The 23,623-nt window shown below is 38.9% G+C and overlaps 1 protein-coding gene across 4 annotated transcripts in view; it reads left to right on the forward strand.

Annotated features, from left to right (window-relative positions):
- Positions 1-23,623, forward strand: part of Arhgap26 (Rho GTPase activating protein 26) — a 447,402-nt gene that overhangs the window by 240,708 nt on the left and 183,071 nt on the right. For all 4 annotated transcript variants that reach the window (XM_070036290.1, XM_070036291.1, XM_070036292.1 and 1 more), the window contains exons 13-14: positions 15,066-15,131; positions 20,270-20,344. In XM_070036290.1, coding sequence (XP_069892391.1) covers positions 15,066-15,131; positions 20,270-20,344 — 141 coding nt within the window. The remainder of the gene's footprint in view (positions 1-15,065; positions 15,132-20,269; positions 20,345-23,623) is intronic.

Below are 23,623 nucleotides of genomic sequence, written 5' to 3' on the forward strand. Positions count from 1 at the left end.
GCCTGTGGAGATCTTTTAACCGATTGGTTCTTGATGTCTCAGCTGGTTAAAGTAAGAGAATTGTACTTGTTCATTCAGGAAGCAATTACTGAACTGTCAGCATGAGCAAAGGAGCTAAAGTCTCTGCTATACTATTTTTAAAAAATGTAATTAAATTTGTTTATACTAAAAAGTATTATAACAAGAAAGTTTTATAAAGTATTAAAAATAGTTTATACTGATACATAAAAATTGTCCATATTGTTGGGATAATTGATGCTCTGGTACAAGTTTCCACTGTGTAATGTGGAGCTTACACTATGGAGAGAAATAGACAATCAACAGGAAATGACTAGCACAAGGTGTAATTTTAGGTGGCAATAAATACTATAAAGAAGTAAAAGCAAGTGGCTAGAGAATAAGCTAGTTCAGCTAGCTGGAGCAGGGGAGGCTTCTCTAATGAGGTGATATATAAGAAGAAACCTGAAAGGAAGGAAGGAGGTCTCTCAGAAATTAACAGATGAATATGGGTGACAGAAGGACTAGCATGGGCAAAGGCCCTGGGGTGGCAAGAGGAACTAGTTATATTCCAGAACTATTAAGAAGAATCACTGTGGCTGCATGGAAAAAACCCTGGAGGAGAGTGATCCAGTAGACTAGAACTAGACCATATGAGGTCAGTAATTAGATTGTGTTCTTAGCACTATGAACAATAACTAGAGGAATGACACAAGCTGACTGTGCCTTTAAAAGATGACCCTGGCTGCTGATGAAAAGCAAACTCTCTAGGGGTTGAAAAGAGAAGCAAGAGGTTATCACAGCAGTCCAGGGAAAAGATGATGTAGACTGGTGTATGGGTATTAGAGATGAGTCTGATGAGAGTTAGTTGGATTCTAGATATATTTTTAATTTTTACTGACAGGCTTGTGAGGTGAGAATTAGATATGTGCTGTAAGAGCAAGTAAGGAATCAAACTTGGCTAGAGGAATCAGACCACTGGTAGGATATGGTACCCTCCATCTTGTCCTTTCAACCAGATTTAATATGGTGCCTAGCCTCTCATATGTATTATTTGTATATTTCCTTCATGATCTATTTTTTAATGCATGTGCACAACATTTAGTATTATTAACCATTTCTGTAAGTCAGTTTATCCCCTTTTACTTCCATTGATTTAAAAAGGAAACATAACATGTATGATAAATCAGTAGCTTTCTTTTTTTTATTAAAATAGACATGTAGCTAGCGGAAATGTTTGGGAGTATATCCAGTGGCCCAAGCCAAGATTATATGTTAAGATCCATAGCGTTGGTGAATCACTTGTGTCCAGTGGGGAAGGTGGTATATTGACTGGTGACTAAGCCAATAATCAGTTTTGTTTGTCTGTGGTGATAATAGTTTGAGTTGCTTCCTGTTTCTCCAAGTGGTGTTCTCACATCCCACCCACTAGGTACTAAAGCATAATCTCAGGGAGAGGGCCAGGGATTTACATTGTAAAGATTACACCTTGCTTCTTTTGTCTCATGGAGTTGAGAAATGCTAGTAAAATAGAAAAAGGGTCTAGAAAACCTGATCCCTATTATCTTTCTGACTACTGGTAAAAGTCTGCAAAACGTAGATGAGAATGAATTCAAGAATTAGATTGAGTAAGAACCCTGCTTCCCTACTGCTTAACACCATGGTTTTATAGCAGCTCCTAAATCTAACTGAGCCTAGAGTTCCTGTCTACAAAACATAGATGATGATGATGAGGAGGAGGAGGAAGTGAAGGATGAAGAGGAGGAGGCAGGGTAAAGGAAGAAGAGAATGAAGAGGTGGAAGAGGAAAAGAAGGGTGAAGAGGAGGATAAGCTGATGCTTTTAAGTGCATAGCTCAGAGCAAATAGTCTGTCAGTAAGTGTTAGGTACTATTAGTAGTGTTACTACTTAACATAGTGAGCCTGGTTTTTCTCATTGTAAAAACTTAACAGAGATGTTGGAAAAATCAAATAAGTGCAGCTTATTTAGTTTCTAAACTGTTATGTATTATACCTCATTTTACTCATTAGTGTGAAAACACAGCAAGGAGTTATTACTAAGAAAAGTAGCAACATTTACCCAATAGGGTTATCATAAGAATCACATGAAATTGGGTATGAATCAACTAGACAGCTAGATTGAAATATGTGGTTGTAGATTAAGGTTGTAGATACATCTTAATATCAATACTCCAAGTTGAAAGTATTTATTGATCACCACATAAATAGTAATTGTTGTCTATTTCATTTGATTTTCATGACAACCTTAGGGATTTGTCCCCACTGTACAGCTGAGGTTGGTGTCTCACCCCATACCAGATACATCTCAACTAGAAGTGTCAGGGATAGGATTATAATCCAGATGTGTCTGGGTTTTTTAAATGACCATTCTTTTTTTTAAATAGAGGAATATATTGAAACTTTATTTAAATATAGATAGATATAGATATACACATTACCTTATATCTAGTATTCTTATTATCTTTAAGTAGCCATCCAAAGGGGTTTCAATTTGACAGGTCAGTTTATAAGTATAATACTTTTTTGTTGTTGTTGTTGGTCATGGGGCTTGACCTCTGGGCCTGGGTGCTGTCCCTCAGCTCTTCCGCTCAAGGCTAGCACTCTACCACTTGAGCCACTGCGCCACTTCCAATACTTCTTGATTAATGTCATCCCCTTCAATCATTCTCCCTCATCTCTCTCAACCCCCCTTATCCACTAAAGTTATATGGTTCTATTTTCTCAGCATTATTAATGATATTTACACATTGTTAAAATAGTAGTATGTGTACTATCCTTTTAGTTATTTTTGTTCTTAATATATATTTGTATTGTAAAGATACTATACAGAGGGGTTACAGTTACATAAGCATGGTAATGAGTGCATTTCCTATGGAGCATTGTTACCCCCTTCTTTGTTTTTCCCCTACCATCACTTTCCTCCCTTCCTCTCCAGCTCCTCCCTCCTTTCCCCCAACCCCTGCAAAGTTGTAAAATTCATTTTCAACATACTGTCTTGTACATCACATTGCAACAGTGGGTCATCCTGTATCTTTATTTCAGCATTTTGTTATGTCCCTTCTCCTCCCCAAATTAGAAAAAAATGTATATACAAGATGCAGGACACCAGAATCAAATACAGTGACAACAGGGGTTGTACCATGGGGGAAGAACATACACAGAAACAAAAAAAATCACATTATAAGTACATTAAAAAGAACAACAAAAAAGATAAAATCTCATGTCCCTATTTTGGGGTCCATTTTGTTCATATGTACATAGCTTTTGACCTCTTCTGGTTGTCCTAGACATATTCTAGTTATTGCAGATAAGGGAAACCATGGGACCTATGTTTCTTTGAGTCTGGCTTACTTCACTTAATATAATTTTTTCCAAGTCTTTCCATTTCCTAACAAATGGTGTGGTGTCATTCTTTCTGATGGAGGCATAGAATTCTGTTATATGTATATGTATGCGCCACATTTTCTTGATCCATTCATTTACTGAGCGGCTGCTCCATACCTATCTGCCTGCATGGTTCAACTAATACTAGCCAAAGAAATGTCTAGGGCATCTTAGGTAGTGGAGCAAAATAGGGTCTTAGGCCCCTGAGCTAGGATTGAAATTGCCAAAGCAGAGAATTTAGATTTGAATTATTAAAAATTTACTTGCTACGTTTCTTGGGCCACACTGGAAGCTTGTGATAGTCACCATCATGGAGATTGGTTTTCCAGGGGCTACAACTCGGAGAACCTTAGAAGCCTGAGCTTTGCATGATAAGGAGAAAGGGCATGAGTGCATCTGGTCCTTTCTTGGAGTGTGTGAGCCAGTCAGAAAGCCATCTTCCAGGTGACTTTGTGATTATTTCAGCGTGGGTGTTTTTCTTCATGGTCTTTAGTGATGCTGAAATTGATTAAACTCACAATGAACAAAGCAGGCTAGACTAGAAAGAGCAAATCATACTGGGAAATTGAGTAAATTTCTGCAGTAAGAGTATGCATCTGCAGCTGCCCAGGAGATGGCCTACTCATAGCAGCTCCAGACAGTCTCCCGTGTCTCTCTAGACAATCTCCTATGTCCCTCCAGACTGGCTTCCATGTCCCCCCAAATAAGCTCCCATAACCCTCTAGACAGGAGGGATTTTCTTGTACTTTCATGAGTTTTTCTTGCACCTTCATATAGTCTTCCAGCACATCCAGAAAATGCCATTCTCTCACACAATGAAGGAACAATTCATTGTTGCTTATGAGATGTAGGCCTTTATGGCCTTGATTTGCAAATAAACTGAGTGAGTTGATTTTTGATTAGTTGAAGAGATCCAAATCCCAAATTATCTCCTGAGTGCTCCTTGCCTGTGGCCACAGGGGCAGTAAACCATAGATGCAGATGGATCAGCCAAGAAAGCTTTGACCCTTTTGGCAAGTGGTCAGTCTACACAGACGAAGCCCTGACCCCCTTATACCTATTGATGGTAGAATTGAAGCATTGAGGTAACAGTTGGGTACCAGTCCACAAGCACTGGCAGTGTTGTAGACACCTTTAGGAAGCGAGAACACAGCTTCATCTGTGATTATCAAGCATTTCAGAGTTGTAGATGCTCCATTGTCAAACATCTGCTGCATAATCAGCCCAGAGGAGAAGCTGGAGGAGTTCAGCACATTTAGCAGCACACCTTCACTGGCTCCTATGTTGCCTCCAATCTTTATCAGCTACCTATCACTCAGGGTTTCAGTGATGTTCCTGTTGACTTTAGTGGTGATGTTAGAGCCTGGGAGAAGACCAGTGTTCTGGGCTGTCATGATGGCTTCACATGGAGCAATGGTACCATCATGAGTGGCAGCTGACACTTCCTTGGCCAGCAGCATGTTCTCATTGGATATCTCATCTGTCTGTGAGGTCCTCTTTGGTGAACTTTCAACCAACATGAACATAGTGAACTTTCCCCAGATATGAGGCAACAGTTTCTCTAGAGGTAGATTGTTTGCCAGATTCTCTAGGATGGCCTGTGCGTCATGGTGTTTTGTCCATTAGTGCCACAGCTTTCCTTCAAAGAGACTTGCTTTTCTGATGCAACTGCTTGGAGGCCACATCATCTGTTCCCACAATGAAGTGTTTGGATGATCATCATAAAGCTGGATGATCATAAGGAAGTAGTTGGACTTCCAGGTCTTCCTGTCTCCTCTGGACATCACAACTATATCAAGGACTGCTTTGTAGAGGTTAAAGAAAATGTCACTCTCAAGAGGACAAAACAACTTTTTAAAAGAAAATTGAAGATTCCTGGTGGATGGTGGAAATTCTGACTGGCAAAATGCTGTTGAATACCAGCTTAAAGTGGTAATCCTTTTTAATGTATGACAAGACTAATTTAGATAATGGGTTCTTCTCTTAGGGTATAAGGCTAAAGATTTATATGATCTAAAAGAAACTAGAGTATTAGTCCCCTCATTTGTCAATGGATTTGTCTTCTGAATGTTTGATTAGAATTCCTAGGATACATATATACAGTAACTTTGAAGTGTTCCCTCATAGTGCTGTTCTTTCAGACTGTATGTTGATCAGACAACCTATACTATGGAAAGTCTCTTGCATACAAAATTAGTGTTTAGCCATTTCTTGCCTCATTGTTTGTTTTTCTGAGTTCTGAGGGTTGAAGCTAAGTAATAGCAGGCCAGTGGTTTTTAAGAAAACCACTTGGGCTGAAGAGTGAGGTCTGTTGGGAAGCACAAGTCTCTAAGGGGAAAAAGCATTTTTGCTTTCTGGTAGCTTTGTCCATGGTCTACTTAGCCTGGTATGGAAAAGACTCCCTGTTAACCCTAGACTCAGACATGTTGTGTTCAATGAAAAGATACCCTAATAAACAAGCAAAGGAATTTTTTAAAAAGCCCAGGAAAATTGTAACTTGGTCTATCTTCCCCCCTTTCATATTTTGGCTTGCACAGATTTTGTTTTTCCTTTCTCTTGGAATCATTCTTGGGACTGTACTAGTAGGTGGTAATACCTCTTTGTATTGGCACAGGAAGGAAGGAAGTGGTTAGATCAGGCCATTCATTTCTTTATTTAACCTTTATATCCTCACAAAGGATGACACAGCCAAGGACCAGAGAGCTTAAATAACTTATCTAGTCTCATAGAGGTTTTATCAGCTGGAATTTTAAAAGGCCATTTTGACTCCACAATATTGACTTTCATCAACTCTAATCAGTCACTGATTTTCCTATCCATGTATCCTGAGAGCGCTCGTGCACACACACACACACACACACACACACACACAGAGTATAACACTATTATACATAGTGAAAGAAATATAATAGAGAAGGAAATAAATAAGTAAAGATATGTGGACCATTGTCTTCATGATTGCATATTTTAGTTTGATATTAAATATGTTTTTCACAGTCACAGAAATACAACTTTGTAGTTGTATGGTATATTCTGAAAGAGACTGATGGCATTATGGCCAAATGTGATATGGAATATTAACCTGGGGTGAGGGGTGGGGGTCAGAGGAGGCTTGAAGGGGATATCTTTGTTACTTGGGCCAAAGAGACTTAGGTATGATCCACTCATAGCCTGTGCAGAGGCCCTTGAGTAGCCACCTGGGACCACTACTGAGTCAAGGTTAGGGTTTGGGTTATCCTCCTGAGAACAGTGTGGTATCACAGGTAGAATGGCACCATGGAAATACAGTCTGATTTTCTCAAGGTCACGTGTATTACAAGGTAGAGGACAGATAATGAGAAACAAGGGGAGGTATGAAGAGACTAGCTTGGAAGCTGTGCAGTTGGTCTACAATAGATGATGGATGTAGGGTCAGGAAGTGGTGGTGGTGATGGAGAGAGCTAGACAAAATGGAGAGACATTAGATAAAATTGAGGGACTTGGTGATAATTTGGACATAGGAGGTTATGAGCAATAAAGGCAGTGCCAAAGGTACTGTTCATGGCTTTGTTACAGTTCATGCAGACAGATAGACAGACACAGAAACACAGACACACACAGACACAGACACACACACACACACACACGTGCATGCGCACCACTATCAGCACCATCTCCTCTACCTACAGCTTCATTTAGAAAAAAATAAAAAGATGATAACAGCCAAGGGAAAATATGTTAGGAGAACAAGCGGCTACAGAGCAAGGTGGTGGCTTTTTGGCCATAATTATGGTAGTTACAGTCATGGTTACAATGATTTACCAGACTCTTTCATTAGGACAAGAAAAATATTTTTTTTTAAATATTATTTTATTTTATTTGAGAACATACTGTACAGAGGGGCTACAATTACATGGGCAGGATAATGCCCATGCATTGCATTACCAAGCATTGCAGCCTCCTCCTTTGTTTACCCTTCACCTCCCTTCCCAGCCTCCCCCCTCCCCCCACCCAATTATACCCCCCTCCCCCCCCACCACCGACATTGTAAAGCTGGTTTTGACATGACATTTTGTACTTCTCATTGTTGCAGCAGGTCCACCTGAATCCTTAAACGACTTGTTTGCCCCCATCTCCTCCACATGTTATACTGACATCAAATATAGTGAAAGCGGGGGTTACACTGTGGGGGAGGGACATACAAAGCAACAAAGAAATAATCTTATAAATGCATTAGAAACATATGCATGAAAGAAACGAAAACATTAAAATACATATTTAAGGGTTCATTTTCCTAACATCACATTATCTGACCTTTTCTGCTTGACTCATACCTATACTAGATATTGCAAATAAGGGAAACCATGGGACCTATGCTTCTTTGGGCCTGGCTTACTTCACTTAATATAATTTTTTCCAAGCCTTTCCATTTCCTAACAAATGGGGAAATGTCATTCTTTCTGATGGAGGCATAGAATTCCATTGTGTATATATACCACATTTTCTTGATCCATTCATCTACTGAGGGGCATCTGGGTTGGTTCCATATCTTAGCTATGGTAAATAATGCTGCAATAAACATAGTTGTGCTGGTAGCTTTAGTGTGGTAGGACAAGAAAAATATTTGATTATACCTGGCTTTGTGTGGTTCTTTTCAGCCCCTTGTGGTACAGCAGTCAGTCCTTGATTCTGAATTCATTTCAGAATGATAGCCTAAACCTAGTCTCTCAGGCACTCTCTTCCATTTCTTGATTTGACCTAAAACTTGTCAAGTTTACTATATGTTTACCCATTTTTACTATGTTCTTACATTCTCCACAGAACTTTGACAAAATGAGCTTGTGTGATTCTGGCTCTTCCTTTTTCATCTTTTAAAAGGAGATACAGAAACAAAGTTTCAAAGATCAAAGTAAAAGTTCAGAAGATGGCACATTTCTTAGTTGGCCTGGACATCATTCAGTACAAGACAGTATGAGCTGCCTAGTGCAAATCTGAGCAGAGTGAACTTAGGCTAAAGGAGGAAGAAAGGCCAGTATAAGCCTTAGCCATAGGAAGGAGACATTGACCCTGGGAACCACAGATCCTGCAGCAAGTCATCGAAAGTCAAATTAAGGGAATAATGCAAGCCTAGTAGATATTTAATGAGAGATTATTTCTGGAGATTATAAGGATACAGAAATTGCAAACAAATCCCTGACCTTTTCCGAGCCTTGGCTCAGGGAAAGAGCTGAATCACCTGCTTGAGGGGATTAAGGACAGCCGCTTCCATCTGGCGGCCACTTTCTCTGTCATTTGTAAACTGTGCTCTGTGGTGACAGTGCTGTAAACCTTTTAGTGGGAATTTACTTTTCAGACTAGGAGATCTCAATTAACTTAGATTATGTACCCACTAGGCAGAGATCAGGGCTAATGATCTGCTTATGTGTACACTGTAGTCCCTGTCACATTAATGGTCCTCAGTCCATGTTAAATAATGAAACAGCTGTTATTAGTAACCTAATTGTGATGTCAGCAGGAAACTAGAAGTCAAACTGTATGTGCACACACATGCACATGTGTGAGTGTGTGTATATAAAAAGAGAAGCAACTGAGACCCAGAGATGGGAAGTGCTGGGGGCATTGTAGTAACTTGTACCATTTCTAGTTTAGAGATTTAGAACAATGCAATGGTCGCTAAACTGTATTTCATGAATTCTTTGTTGGAGAAACTCTTGTTTAATATGGGCTCCACTTCTTAACACAAAGCTGAAAATAATTATCAAACATGTACCGTTATAACAAATTGCTGTCTAGCAGAGAGCAACCTTGATCATAATCATTGGCTTTGTAATATGTAAAGATATATACATTTGACTTTAGACAACCAATGTTTATGTACAAGTTCTGTGTAAAGGGGTTTTGCTGGCATATAGCAAGTTGGAGCAACTCTAACATTGAGGGAAAAAAAAGGACGATAATTTACTCAGAAATTGAATGTAGGGGTTCTTATTTTTGCCATTTTTTTTTTTTGCAAAGCAGTAGTTAATACAGGTGTTGGAATTAAATTCCTTCCTGTATACATATTGAAAGTTCCATTAATCCTTTCTACCACATACTACTTCCACAGATAGGGATATTATTTCTGACAATGTCACCAAAAAAGCCTCCAGGACTGATTTGCCTTGTCAGGCTTTTGCCCAACTCTGTCTTTGTTTTTCAACTAGTTGGGCTTATGCCTTGTGTTTTAACCACTGGAGCCAGGTTTTTTCCAATTTTTCAAAATATTTCTTGATGTTTATGGGTCAGAAAATGGTCCTTTGCAGAGCAGAGTTCATCAATGTGTAGAATAAGACAATTTTCACAAACTTGCTCTTAAAATGCTAAATTCAAAGTTAGTCTCAGTAGCTCCCAAAGCTCTGTGCACAGTGATTACTCCTCTTTCCATAAACTCCTTTGAGGACTATGACTTTGAAAAGAGTCTCTAAAAGACTAAAACTGCCTACTGAATAAACATTTTGGAAACCTCCTTAAGCACAAAAAAAGTAATTCCCTGACAAATACTTTCCAGCAGGCTGTATTCTGACTACTGTACAAAGGAATGAATGTCCTCCCTTCCACATGAAAAGATGCCCAGCATCATTAATCATCAGGGAAATGCAAATCAAAACCACAGACAAATAACTCTTGACACCCACTAGGATGACTACAATAAAAAAAAAAAGACCATAATAAATGTTGGCAAGGATGTAGGGAAACTGGAACACTTACACTGCACTAGTGGGAATGTAAAATGGTACAGCTGCTTTGGAAAACAATTTGATAGTTCCTCAAGAAGTCAGGCATAGATTTATCTTTTGACCCGAGATTATGCTATATGTCTACACAGACTTGGACACAGATGTTCATAGTCGCATTATACTTAATAGCCGCAAATGGAAACAACTGAAATGTCAAACAACTGATGAATACTTACCAGATGGTATATATGGATATAAATAGATATACAGATACACACAATATAATATTACTGAGCCTTAAAAGGAGTGATGTACTTATGCTACATGGATGAACCTTGAAAACATAAGTGAAAGAAGCCAGATATGAGAGATCATATATTTTATTATTTCACAGGTGTGCAGCATATATAAAGAGGAAAGTCATTCATAAGGAAAGCCAATTCATGGTGGATCCTGGAATGGGGGATGGGAAAGAAGGAGGGAATATAGGGTTTTTCTGGAGGAAGAAGGGACCAAAATGTTCTGGAGCTAGTGGTGATGAATTCCTTGCTTTGCAAACATGCAAGCAACAGCCAAATTGTGCACTTAAAGTAGGTGAACTTTATGGTACATTAATTATATCTTAGTAAAACTACCCATTTAAAATGAAAACAAATTCTGCTCTGGATTCCAACTGCTATTTAAACTGTGTGTTGCGTATTGTAACCATATTTGAAAATTTTCAGTTTAATGGAGTTTTATCTGGAAAAATAATCCCAGTCTGGTGTGTACACCAGAATGCTTCTAATCAGAATGCTCACGATAGCACCATTTGCAGAATAAATACTTGACCCATACTGGAAAGCCTAGAGGGTTAGATAGGGAGAGGTGTGTGTGTGTGTGTGTGTGTGTGTGTGTGTGTGTGTGTGTGTGTGTGTGTGTGTGTGTGTGTGTGATTGAAAGCCTAGAGGGTTAGCTAATAGGGAGGTGTGTGTGTGTGTGTGTGTGTGTGTGTGTGTGTGTGTGTGTGTGTGTGAGTCATTGAAAGCCTAGAGGGTTAGCTAATAGGGAGGGGTGTGTGTGTGTGTGTGTGTGTGTGTGTGTGTGTGTGTGTGTGTGTGTGTGTGTGTGTGTGTGTGTGTGTGTGTGTGTGTGTGTGTGTGTGTGTGTGTGTGTGTGTGTGTGTGTGTGTGTGTGTGTGTGTGTGTGTGTGTGTGTGTGTGATTGGACCTGAACTCTGGGCCTGGGCACTATCCCTCAGCTCCAGCTCAAGGCTAGCACTCTACCACTTGAGCCACAGTGCCACTTCTGGCTTTTTCTGCTTATGTGGTGCTGAGGAATCGAATGCAGTACCTTGTGCAAGGCAAGCATTCTACCACTGAACCACCTTCCCAGCCCCTCCCTTTTTGGGCATTTTTATTGTTATTATAAAAGTGATATATAGAGGGGTTACAGTTATACGTCAGATAAAGATTTCTTTTTTAATAATATTTTATTGTAAAGATGATGCATAGAGGTGTTACAGTTATACAAGTAAGGTAATGAGTATATTTCTTGTTAGTTTTACCCTCTCCCTCATTTTCTCCCACTTTTCCTCCTCCCCAATTCCCTCCCTCCCAAGTTGTAAAGTTAATTTCCAACAGCATGTCTGCCAGTATCACTGTTGTACTGGTTCACCCTTTATCCTTTGTCTTACCATTTTGTTATTCCTCTTTCCTTCCCCAAAGCAGATAATTGTATGTACAAGACATAGGGTATCAAAATCAAAAACAGTGACAACAGGGGATAAGCCAAAGAGGGGGTGGAAATGAAAGAAAAAAGAAATAACTTCACACAGTGCATTAAAAACAACAACACAGAACCAATGCAACAGCAATATACACAAGACAATGTATTGGAAGTGATCTGTTAACTTGCAGGGTGAGGGTGGTGGGAAAGAAAGTAGAAGAAGAATGAGGGAAGGGGTAACAAGTTTGACAAGAAATATACTTATTATGTAACTGTAACCACTCTGTACATCACCTTGACAATAATAATAAAAGAAGAAATAAAAGACAAGTATTTGGGTAGAAAAAAACTAACCCTCTAGAAACCTAGCTTCACGGTTTCTCTTATTTGTAATAATTAGTATATGTCTAGGATAGTCCTAGCAGAGGATCAGAGTAGCTCAATAGCTATGTACATATGACCATACAAAATATTGCTAATTGAAATGAACTCCAAGATATTGAAACGAGGATTTTTTAAATCTTTTGTTTTCTTTCTTTCTTTCTTTCTTTTTTCCTTCCTTCCTTCCTTCCTTTTTTCTTTTCTTCTTTTTTTTTTTTTTGATCGGTTATGGGGCTTAAACTCTGGACGTAGGCACCCTGAGCTTTTTCCCTCAAGGCTAGTACTCTACCACTTTGAGCCACAGCACCACTTCCAGTTTTCTGGGGGTTAATGGAGATAAGAGTCTCATGAACTTTCTTGCCCAGGCTGTCTTTGAACTGCCATCCTAAGACCTCAGTGTTCTGAATAGCTAGGATTATAGGCATTAGCTGCCAGCATCCGGCTAAGAGTATATATCTTTTTGAACAGTGTCACTGCTTCCCTTGTTCTCTCCCAGTTTTGTCCTACTGTCCCTACCTACAAACAAGCTCTGTAGTTCATTTTCAACATAGTATCTTTCCAGTGCCACTGGTGCATTTGTTCTCCCTTTGTCCCATCATTTCTGTGCCTCCTCCCATTAATCCTCCCATAGATGAATGAACAAATAAGACAAAAGGAAAAGAAAACACAAACAGCAACTAAGAAAAAAGCCTCTTAGCAGAGCGCTGGTGGCTCACACCTGTAATCCTAGCTATTCAGGAGGCTGAGATCTGAGGATCATGGTTCAAAGCCAGCCCGGGCAAGGACTGAGACTTTTATCTCCAATAAACAACTAGAAAACCAGAAGTGTCGCTGTGGCTCAAGCGGTAGAGTGCTTGCCTTGAGCTGAAGAGCTGAGGGATAGCGTCGAAGCCGAGTTCAAGCCCCACGACTGACCAAAAAGAAAAAAAAAGCCTCTTGTTTTCATTTCCTGAGTTCATGTAGATAAACATTATTTTATATGATCATTGCACATATGTACCAGAATTAATTCTAAATGGATCAAAGACCTCAATGTAAGCCCAGATACCAAAAAAATATTACAAGAAGGGGTAGAGGAAACACTATGGCTCCTAGGCGTGGGTTGAAACTTCCTAAGTAAAAATGCAGAATCACAACAAGTCAAAGACAGACTGGATAAATAGTATTCCATAAAAGTGAACAGTGTCTGCATGTGAAAAGACATAGCTAACAAGATAAATAGAAAGCCCACGGAATGGGAGATTTTTTTTTTTTTTTTTTTTTTACCAGCTATGTATCAGATAAGGGCCTCATATCTAAAATGTACCTAAAGCTCAAAAAGTTACCACTCCCCCCCCCACCCCCCGCAATAAACCCTGAAAGAAACAGTCACTCAATTAACAAATGGGTTAAAGAGATTTCTTTAGAAGAAGGAAGAATGGCCAATAGACACATGAAGAACTGTTCAACATCTCTGGCCATAAAAGAAATGCATACCAAAACAACACAGATGTTACCTCAGCCCAGTTAGAATGGCCATTATCAAGAAAACTGTCACCTTCTTAGCTGTCTTAAGGAATAAGAAGAATGATCTGTGTGGCACGTAATTTTCTGGGGTTGATAGTTGTTATTTTCTTGTTTTTCTTCTGGTTCTATACTTACTATTTTAGAAGTGGAGTACATTTATAATACGTACACTTTGGGAAGAAATTTTGGAGAATTTTTCTCTTTTTACTTTGATTTTGGCTATTCTCAGTGATTTTTCAGATTTTAGATCTGATTATACCAAGGATTTGAGAAAGATTTCATTTGGATGAGCTGAGATAAGTTCAGATATTGCTCAGTTTTCATATAATGAAAACTTGTTTTTTTCCCTGAATGATCACAGATCATTTGGAATTAACCTATGTTCACACTCTCAACCACACCTTCCTTCACTCCCATCATGGATCTATAGAAGGTCTTGTCCCAGTGTCTTGAGGAGATCAAGGAGGAGCCCATTTTTACAGATGACCATACACATTATCCTGGGAACCAAAGCATTGTGGGAAGGGCTGGTAGATTTCCATGCTCCTAGTTGCCAGATTAGAAACTTGGCTCTTCATTGTGGGAGAGGTTGCTGCTGTGGAGTATATATTTTCTGAGTGACACTAGTAGGTTGTGAAGCAAGTTGAGAAGCCTCTCACCACCTGCTGATTTGCCACAGGGAAGGTTGGCTGGACTACCTGAGCATTTCTAACTATAGCAGCTTCTTTGTCCTTGACTGTTTTAATTTTCCTCTGGGTTATTTTCTTCCCCCTTTCCCTCTTCATTTTCCTTTTTTTCTAATTACCTGAACAAGATTATACATTAACTTAGGGTCATATATAAGGCCGTATTTGTTATGGACTCTGGACAAGCCTCCATATATTAACTTTGCAACACTGGAGAAGTTTAGTTTTTACAAACTTCTGTTTCTTCATCTGTAATATGAAGCTGATGATAGACATCATTATCTTGGATGACCAGTTAGGATTAAAAGAGATAATCTTAGTATATAGCACATGCCCAACATTTTTGTTGTTTGGAGGTGACCATAGGCAGTTCTACACTTCCATCCTAAGATCCCTTCACTGTGCTCCCATTTCTTCAGTTATAAATGGTGGATTCAGTTGCTGGTTACTTTAACTTGAAATTACTATGAGAACTCTTAGGCAAAGTGCTTAGACCTTACTAGCATATGATAGTTCTTAATTGGTGCCAGCTCATTTTTAAACTCTATTTTCATTATTTTTATTTCTCCATGGAAAAAATTAAAGGACACATGACCATATCATGCAGTAATTGTCATTGGATTGGTCACAGCTTACCCTGAAGTTGATTTGCACAACCAGAGCTTGACTGCCTTTCTTTTGCTCTTTCAGCTGCACAGTTGGATAGCATTGGCTTCAGCATCATCAGGAAATGCATCCATGCTGTGGAAACCAGAGGTAAAGTAGTTTAACAGATGGCATCCTTTTTCTGGCAGGTCAAGCATCTGGAGAGACGTCAGACCTGCTACCTGCTGTTACCCAATTTTCAATGACTCATTAAGTTCCCCAATAGCATAGTTCATATGTTTCCAAAATCACATTGAGCTGAAGCATGAATTGTCTATCTGCTTCATGTTGTCTATCTCTTTGGCTAATAAGAGGAGTGTTCTAAATACATAAGTGTAAAATACATAGGTTTATAGAAACCAGTAATTGAAATTTATTTATTAAAATACTTCAAGGCATAGTTATGATATAGTAGTAGCTATGTTTGTTTGTGAACAAGTTCTCTTTTTCCTAAGATGAGTCTGATAGTGCTGAAACCTAGAAGCGGTGATATTTCTAGATGTCTGGAGTAACTGTAATATGTTAGGAAAATAGCTATAATTTTTGGACCACAGTGCAGGCCACTGTTAATGCCACTGTGGTTTTCTGCCTACATTCATAATGGAAGGAAATATGTGTGATGTCAGTTATATGTCAGTGGAAATAAGAATGTATAATTACTTTCCTGTCTAAGTCATAAACCTCTGGATTCTTTCAGTCAGTGAACAGAGTTGTGGAATTGGGGTTAAAAACTGCTGTTCTGGGGAGTTGGTTAGGATTCTGGGTCCAGAGAAAGGGTATGGCCCCTGTTGAGTACTGACCTTTCCTGGATCCACTGGAACAGACGTTGAGATTAGAGAGGCTGGTTCAGCCCATAGTGTCTATTCTCTTCTCAGAGACTGCCACAAAGGAGAATCCTCACTTTTGTCAGGTTGGAGCTTTGAGGGCTCTGGTCTGTTGTGCTCTGAGAAAAAACTATTAACCATCTTTTCACTGGATTTTATTTGAACCATTGTCAGAGATGAAAATCTTGTTTATTCCACAGCCTCTTCAACAACCAGCCCTTTTTATCTATTGAAAAGAAAGCCTTCTATTTTAAAACAGGGTCATAACCTTACCAGTTGTGAAATATAAACTTCTTTATAAAGGCCACAAAACTTTGACTAAATGGAGGGGGAAAGGGGTACAACCTCTTGAGCCTCTTATGCCTTATGTCTCATCAAAAATTTTCTTTCCAAAAAAATTTTTAATTGCATTTATTTTTATTTTTTAATTTATTTTTTAGAAACAATTTTAAGTGTTTAGCAAAGTGTCATGACAGGTTGCAAAGATGTATAAAGTATGTCCAGGGACTACAATGTGGAATTACATAGGAATTGATCATAAAGATTAAACATTAAGGTATTTATACAGCAGTATTGTTCACATGCATAATCAAGACCTGGCCAAATGTTATAAAACTTGGTTAAGTCAACAATGGTTCAGTTATGTAGTAAAAAACTACTTTCATCAGTCCAAGTATCTGGGACTCAAGCCTTGAAGTTCAAGACCAGCCAAAGAAAACAGCTTGCAAGGAAAATAATATTCCCAGGTGTGTAGTATGCTTAAATAGGAGGATTGAGGTCCCAGACAGCTCAAGGGTAAAAATAAGACCCTATTTGAAAAAATTTAAAAAAAGTAAAGGGACTGGAGGTTCAGCTCAAAGACATAGAGCTCCTACCTAGCAAGCCCAACAATATGAATTCAAGCCCCAGCATTACAATAATGAAACATACTGCACGAACTATGAATCACTACTATAAATATATTTCTTACATTGTTTCCCTCCCTTTCTATCCATCCTTTTTGTTCTTTTCCCTTCCATCCATCTATTCATTCCTACCTCCCTTCCTCTTTCTATCTTTCTCTGTCTCATTTTCCCCTACTTTTCTCTTTTTCTCTCTGAGACAGGGTTTCTTTATGTAGCACAGGCTGGCCTTAACTCCTGATCTTCCTGCCTCCTTCTCCTCCTCCTCAGTGCTGGGACTATGTATGTACCACAATGTTCAACTATTTTCTTAATTATATACCTTAAGAGGAAGGTGAAGTTACAGAAACCTGTCCAATTGAGCCCATTCTGGTGGTTGCAGGAGAAGGTATATACTGTTGTACAGGTGCCAGTGTGTCATTTTTTTCTACCTTCCTTTGGTTTACCTATTTGCTTTATTCTAGTTTTTAATTTTTAGGTGTTTATATAATAAGGTATTTTTTCAACAGGAGTCTAAATTTGCTTTTCATTTGAAAAGAATTGAGTGTGAAATAAGGAACACAGGGTTAACAAAGTAGAGGCAAAAAGATGGAGCCAATAGTGAATGTACACCACTAGCACCAACACTTTGCCTAAGGTGGGCCACTATCTCTGAGTTTCTAACAACTAAAACCAAGAGGAAGATCTGGTCATTTTTAACTCTTTTCAGAATCTATTACAGATCCAAAGTGTTCCTTTCTTTTTTTCTTTTTTGCTTTTGCATGCTAGGCAAATGATCTGTCTTGAGCCACATCTCCAGCTTTTTTTGTTAATATTCTGTTTCTGAGTTAGGTCCTCCCTAACTTGGCCAGGGCTAGTCTCTTAACTCTCAGTCCTTCCCTTTGATTTGATTTGATGTTAGTGAGTGGTCCTGAGCATCTGACACTGGTCTTTGGGCATGCACTGTATTGATGAGCTTTCTCTCCCCCGCCCGTAGAAGATTTTCATTTGACCCAAATAAGAAAGGAGGACACTATGAGTGAAATAGCATTCAGGAAGTGGGCATTTCCCTCTTACCAGGCATTTGTGTATACACATATCTGTGGGGAGCAGGGATGAACAATAATCCAAATGATCTAGGATTCATTGGTAATTGTCCACTGGGAGCCAGGATTGTGTAAAGTGTTAGGAAAGCTCAGGGGTAAGAGAGAGAGTTAATTCAGACTTTTCAAGTTGACACACTTAACAAATTCTCTGTGACTGAGGAATATGGGACTGTTCCTCAGTGTTCTGGGCTAGGATCCATCTAGAATGAGAGGCATGATCTAAAGTGGCTTCAGCCCTAAAATTCTATCAGTCTTTAGTTTTCCTCCTTGTTTCAGTTTTGTATAGGCCTTGTGGAAGACACTGAAACACGAGAACTGATTTTTTTTCCCCCCAGCAAATACATGTTGGCTTCCCTGTGCAGGTTATAGTGGCTGTCTGTTCATTATTTTATATTCTATACTGACCTAAGGCCTGGGAGCATAATAGTGACCAAATAGAATGCTATACTTGGAGTTTTTGTTTCTATTGTGAAGAAAAATGGACAAGCAAGGAACCAAATTAAAATACAATTTTAGTGACCTATGCCTGTAATCTTAACTGCTGTGGAGGCAGAGATGGGTGGGACTGATCACCATTCAAGGATAACTAGGCAAAAAGCTGTTGGTATTTCATCTCATCAATTAGCTAGATACAGTGACACTTGCCTATCATTCTAGCTAATTGAGAGGATGAGATCAGGAAGATGGAGCCTCAAGGTCAGTCTGAACAAAAAAGACTTTGGGACTTTATCTCAACACAAAAAGTTGGGCATGGTAGTATAGACCTATCCTCCCAGTTATAGTGGGAAGCCAAAAGTAAGAGCCCCATCTCAAAAACTAATCAGAGCACAAAAGGGCTTTAAGTATGGCTTACTAACACACACATGTATGTACACACACACACACACACACACACACACACACACACAGGATGATTCTATTTATTTATTTATTTATTTATTTATTTATTTATTTATTTATTTATTTATTTATTTATTTATTTATTTATTTATTGTTGGTCCTGGGGCTTGGACTGTGGACTTGGGCTCTGTCCCTCAGATCTTCCCCTCAAGGCAAGTGCTCTACTGCTTGAGCCACAGCGCCAATTCCGATTTTCTAGTGGTTTATTGTGTTGACTGTGGGCTGCATTAGATTAAAGAAGATGAACTGAAGCCGACACTTGAATGATGTAAAAATCTGGTGAAAGAGTGAGCCTGGTTTATGAAGGAACAATTAGAGAAAAGGTTGTGAGGTGGGACGTGAGCTGATACATAAGCCTGAGTGTTGATTGGTTGATAATGTTGTCAGAATGGGCTGTGCTCAATCATGTGGCCCCTGTAGGGTCCATAATGAATTTTCACTGTGGTATACATACATTGCTTTCCACTGTTAGGCTTGAAGAGAAGAGGTAATATGAACTTAAGAAGTTTATTTTGGTCAAAAAATGGACAGCAGGAGAATCAGAGAGCTAGCAGGCAACTACTTATTTGAGAAGTGTCAGATATGATGGGCTGACACCAGACAGAAGAAAGCTATTTCAAGTGACTAGGTCCCATTGCTCCCTTTGTAAATGGTGTGGTACTGATTTGAACTATATCTGTAAATGAGCTTTGGTTTCTTTGGTCAGATGTTGGAATGTCAAGTCTAGTTCTATAATACCTTGGATTCATGAAGGTGGTTTCCTTTTTCCTTTATAAACAATATTTATAATGCAAATGCATGGATTTTTAAATTGTCAGTTTGGGCTAGCATTCATTAACATATTAAAAGCCATACATTAATATTTTCATCATATAAAAATAAGTTATCAGGGTTTTGTCCTTTACATGAATTTTTTAATCATGTGATTTTGGGGCTTTAAAAAATGGATTAAAAGCTGAGTGCTGGTATCTCATACCTGTAATTCTAATTACTCAGGAGGCTGATATTTGAGCATTGCATTTCAAAGCCAGTCCAGGCAGGAAAGTCAGCTCCAATTAACCATCCAAAAGTTGGAAATGGAGCTGTGGCTGAAATGGTAAAAGCACTAGCCTTGAACAAAAGAAGCTCAAGGACAGTGTGCAGGTCCTGAGTTCAAACTCCAAGAACAGCACAAAGAAGGTAGAAGGGTCTAAATGCAACATTTATAAAAGGATATATATTTTGTATCTTTCAAAATTCTTGAGTCTCTCAGCTTGGCAAGTGAAGAGGAAGGTGTCTTTCCCCTCTGATAACTGAACTAACATGAGGGCTGCAGAGGGCTGCAGTGTGCAGCACATCCGTGAAATCCTAGACAGCTGTACCACATCCCACTCCTTTGCTAAGAGCTAAGCTGAGTGACAGGGGACTTTAATTACAGCAGCTTTTAAAGGAACTGAGAAAATGAAAATTGAAAAACAGAAAAAAAAGCATTTGGCCTTGTTGGCCTGACTTGTGTTCTGACACACTTCTAATTAAATCGTCACTGCTTCTCTTCTCAGGGATCAATGAACAAGGACTCTACCGAATTGTGGGGGTCAACTCCAGAGTGCAGAAGTTGCTGAGTGTCCTGATGGGTGAGTAAGTGCAGTAGTGGTTCTGGCAGGTGGGTCTCTAGGCTAGCCCACTCTGAAAGCTCACATAGGGCTAAGCTTCTGGGGAAGGAATCGGTATCCAAGAGCTGATACCCAGAAATCTACTGCCTCATTCACCAGTTGGGGATGAGGACGTTGCTGGGAAAGATTCTTAGTGTGACTGTACAAGATAAGAAGTTCCAGATTAAGCATACTGCGTCCTCTCAGATTCAACTACTGCCAGTCCAAGTGGTGTCTAGTCACTCATGTGCCCACCACGCCCTGCCTGCCTTTAATAGCTCATGACTCCCTCTGTTCTCTTTTGGGGCAGGTATTTAGTAGGACACACCCAATGCCCAAGGAATGACATCCTTCTAGCCCACAAGGACTTCAGAGCTCATGTTCCTGTTCCTGAGGGTATCATATAACCCATATAAAATGTATACATCCAGATAAACCTTTGGATCCTTTTTGCTTCTAGATTTTAACCTGGTTCCCATCACTTGAGCAGCAGGATTTCCTTTGCCTTGCTGTTACAAATATAACCATTATCTCTAAATGTGTAGAACTTGAATTAAAAAAAAAAATCCATGAGCCCATGAACCCAAGTTGCTTAGGTTGCAGATTTTCTGTATTTTTAGAAGGGGCAGCCAGCTTCTATGAGTCACATGGATCTAAATGGCAAACAGATCAGATTTCACAGATCAGTGGCTGTTATTTATTTCCCTGGAGCCCCAGCCATGCACTTGCAAAGATGGACCATCACCTGGGGTTCCAGCTTGGTGACCTGGGAAAGGACAGTTGTATTGTTAGTAATTGTTATTCCTTGTACCATCCTGGTTTTGGAAATGTTTTTCCTGTCTCCTCTCTCATGGGAACCAGAGTGGTTCTATTTGTTGCCTGCTTTAAGATTGCTACTCACCCCTCATATGTAAAACCTTATAGTTTTAGCAGTCACAGTGAGATTTGGTGTTTAGAACTGTGATTAGCTGTGAGATCATCAGCACTTAGAATCTGCTTTTTAGCTCAGATTTGGGATATAGCTACTTTCTATTTTAATTAAGCATTCTACTTTGAGGTAATTATAGACCCACAGAAGGAAATATAGGAAATTGTACAGATGGATCTTTTGTACCTATTACGTAGTTTCCTCCTATAACATTTTGTGAACTGTATTTCAATATCACAACCAAGATACTGACATTGATCCAATCAGGATACAGAACATTTCTATAACTGTAGGGATCCCTTCTGTTGCCTTTAATGGCTATAATCATTTGTCTTACTCCTCTCTTCATATCTCATCTGTAACCCAAAGAAACCTGTTACCTGTTCTCTTTTTCTCTAATTTTGTCATTTTAAGATTTATATAAGTATAGTCATACAATATGTAACATTTGAGGATTTTTTTATTCAATATAATTCATAAAATTTTGTTCAGGTTGTTGCATGTAATAATAGTGTGTCTTTTAAAAAAAACTTCTAAGTAGTATTCTATTATATGGACATACCACAGTTTGTTTGGTCATTCAGTTACTAAAGGACATCTGTGTTATTTCCAGTTTGAGGCTATTATGAGTAAAGCTGCTATAAATATTTGTATACAGGTTTCTCTGTTGATATACATTTGTTCTTCTGGGACAAATGCCCAAGAGTACAATTGCTGAGTCATATAGTACTAAGGCTACTTTTTGAAAATTTTTCTTGTAAAGAAGACTGAAGAAGCTGTTAGGTATTAACCTTTTCATGTTTGTTCAGAGTTGCAAACATTTTTGGAGTGTCTGATCTCTGGAACAGATGACCAGATGCTACCAGTTAAGCCTTAGAAAGAGTAGGTGATTGGTAGGGTGAGATATACATGTTCTGAACTGTAATGTAAAAATACATTAGCATTTAGTATGCATTGGACCTGGAAGACTGAGTAATGAAGGAAAGAGTAAAAGAAAATTCAGAAATAGGAAATATGGGTAATAGCATGGAGAAAGAAATCAGGGCAAAGATACTATGATGATGATGATGATGATGATGATGATGATGATGATGATGATGATGATGATGATGATGATGATGATGATGATTTAATATTTACAGAATTACTTGAGGGTTAGAAGCAATGGAGCACTTCCTTAATTTTGTGTGACTTTTGATTTTAAACCCCAGTGCCACAAAAAAAAAAGAAAAGCAAGATAAAGGAAGAAGAGAGAAAAGAAATAAAAGCTGGCCATTGGTCAAGACTGTATTCCTAGCTATTTGGGAGCTAAGTTGGAAGGAACATGGTGCCCAGGCAAAAATAATTAAAAACACTCCCTTTCAACTAGGGGCAGTGGCCCATGCCTGTCATTGTGATTATGTGGAAGGCTGAGACAAGAGGATTCTAGTTCTAGCCAGCTTGTACAGAAACATTCATCAGATTCCAGCTCTGGAAGACGTTAGGTGTGGTGGTATCTACCTATCATCCCAGCTACAGTGGGAAGCCTAAAATATGGAGATTAAAGTTCAGGCACATCTAGGGAACAAAATGAGACCCTCTTTCAAAATAATCAGTGTAAAAAAACTAAAGGTTGGAGATATGGCTTAGTGGTAGAGTGTCTACTCGCAAGTTGAAGATCTTAAGTTCAAATCCCAGTATCATTAACAAAAGATGAGTCTGAAAAAAGGAGGCAACAATGCTTGATAAGAAATGTACTCATTATCTTGCCCATGTAATTGTAACCCCTTTATACGGTATTTTCACAATTAAAAAAAAAAAGATGAGTCTGGGACAAGAGAGTTAAAGCTGAAGTGATAAAGTGGTCTCTTTCATTGAAGAATTTGAATACTGTGCTGAAGAGTTTTGATTGTATGTTTGTTTTGTTTTTTCTGAAGGGAATAAGAAGCTACTAAAAGTTCTAGGTAGTGGAGTGACATATACTATGATTCTTGCACATAAAATTGTCAAGCAAACAATTTAGTATAGTTTACAGGAAAGGGGGAGTGTTTGTTTGCTCCTATAGGTGATAAATCCACGTTAACAGAAGCATGGTGGTGACTGTGGTCTCCAGGGCATCTTTCCTTCAGTTGAAGCCTTTCCCCTTCTCTATTCTAGCTTCTCATTATCTGTGTCCTCTCTTGGTCTTGGTTTTGGTCTTGGTCTTGGTCTTGGTCTTGGTCTTCTCTCTTGGCTTTACTTTCTATGGGAGTGTCCCAGATAGGTCTAGCCACAGCAGCCTTGGAAGCTTGCATCATTCAAAAGAGAGTATCTTTGGGGACACTTTGGGCAAAGGGCCACAGAAAAGACTTTGA

This window comes from Dipodomys merriami, unplaced genomic scaffold, assembly GCF_024711535.1.
Source record: "Dipodomys merriami isolate MVZ:Mamm:240054 unplaced genomic scaffold, mDipMer1.0.p SCAF_27, whole genome shotgun sequence".
Classification (NCBI taxonomy): domain Eukaryota; kingdom Metazoa; phylum Chordata; class Mammalia; order Rodentia; family Heteromyidae; genus Dipodomys; species Dipodomys merriami.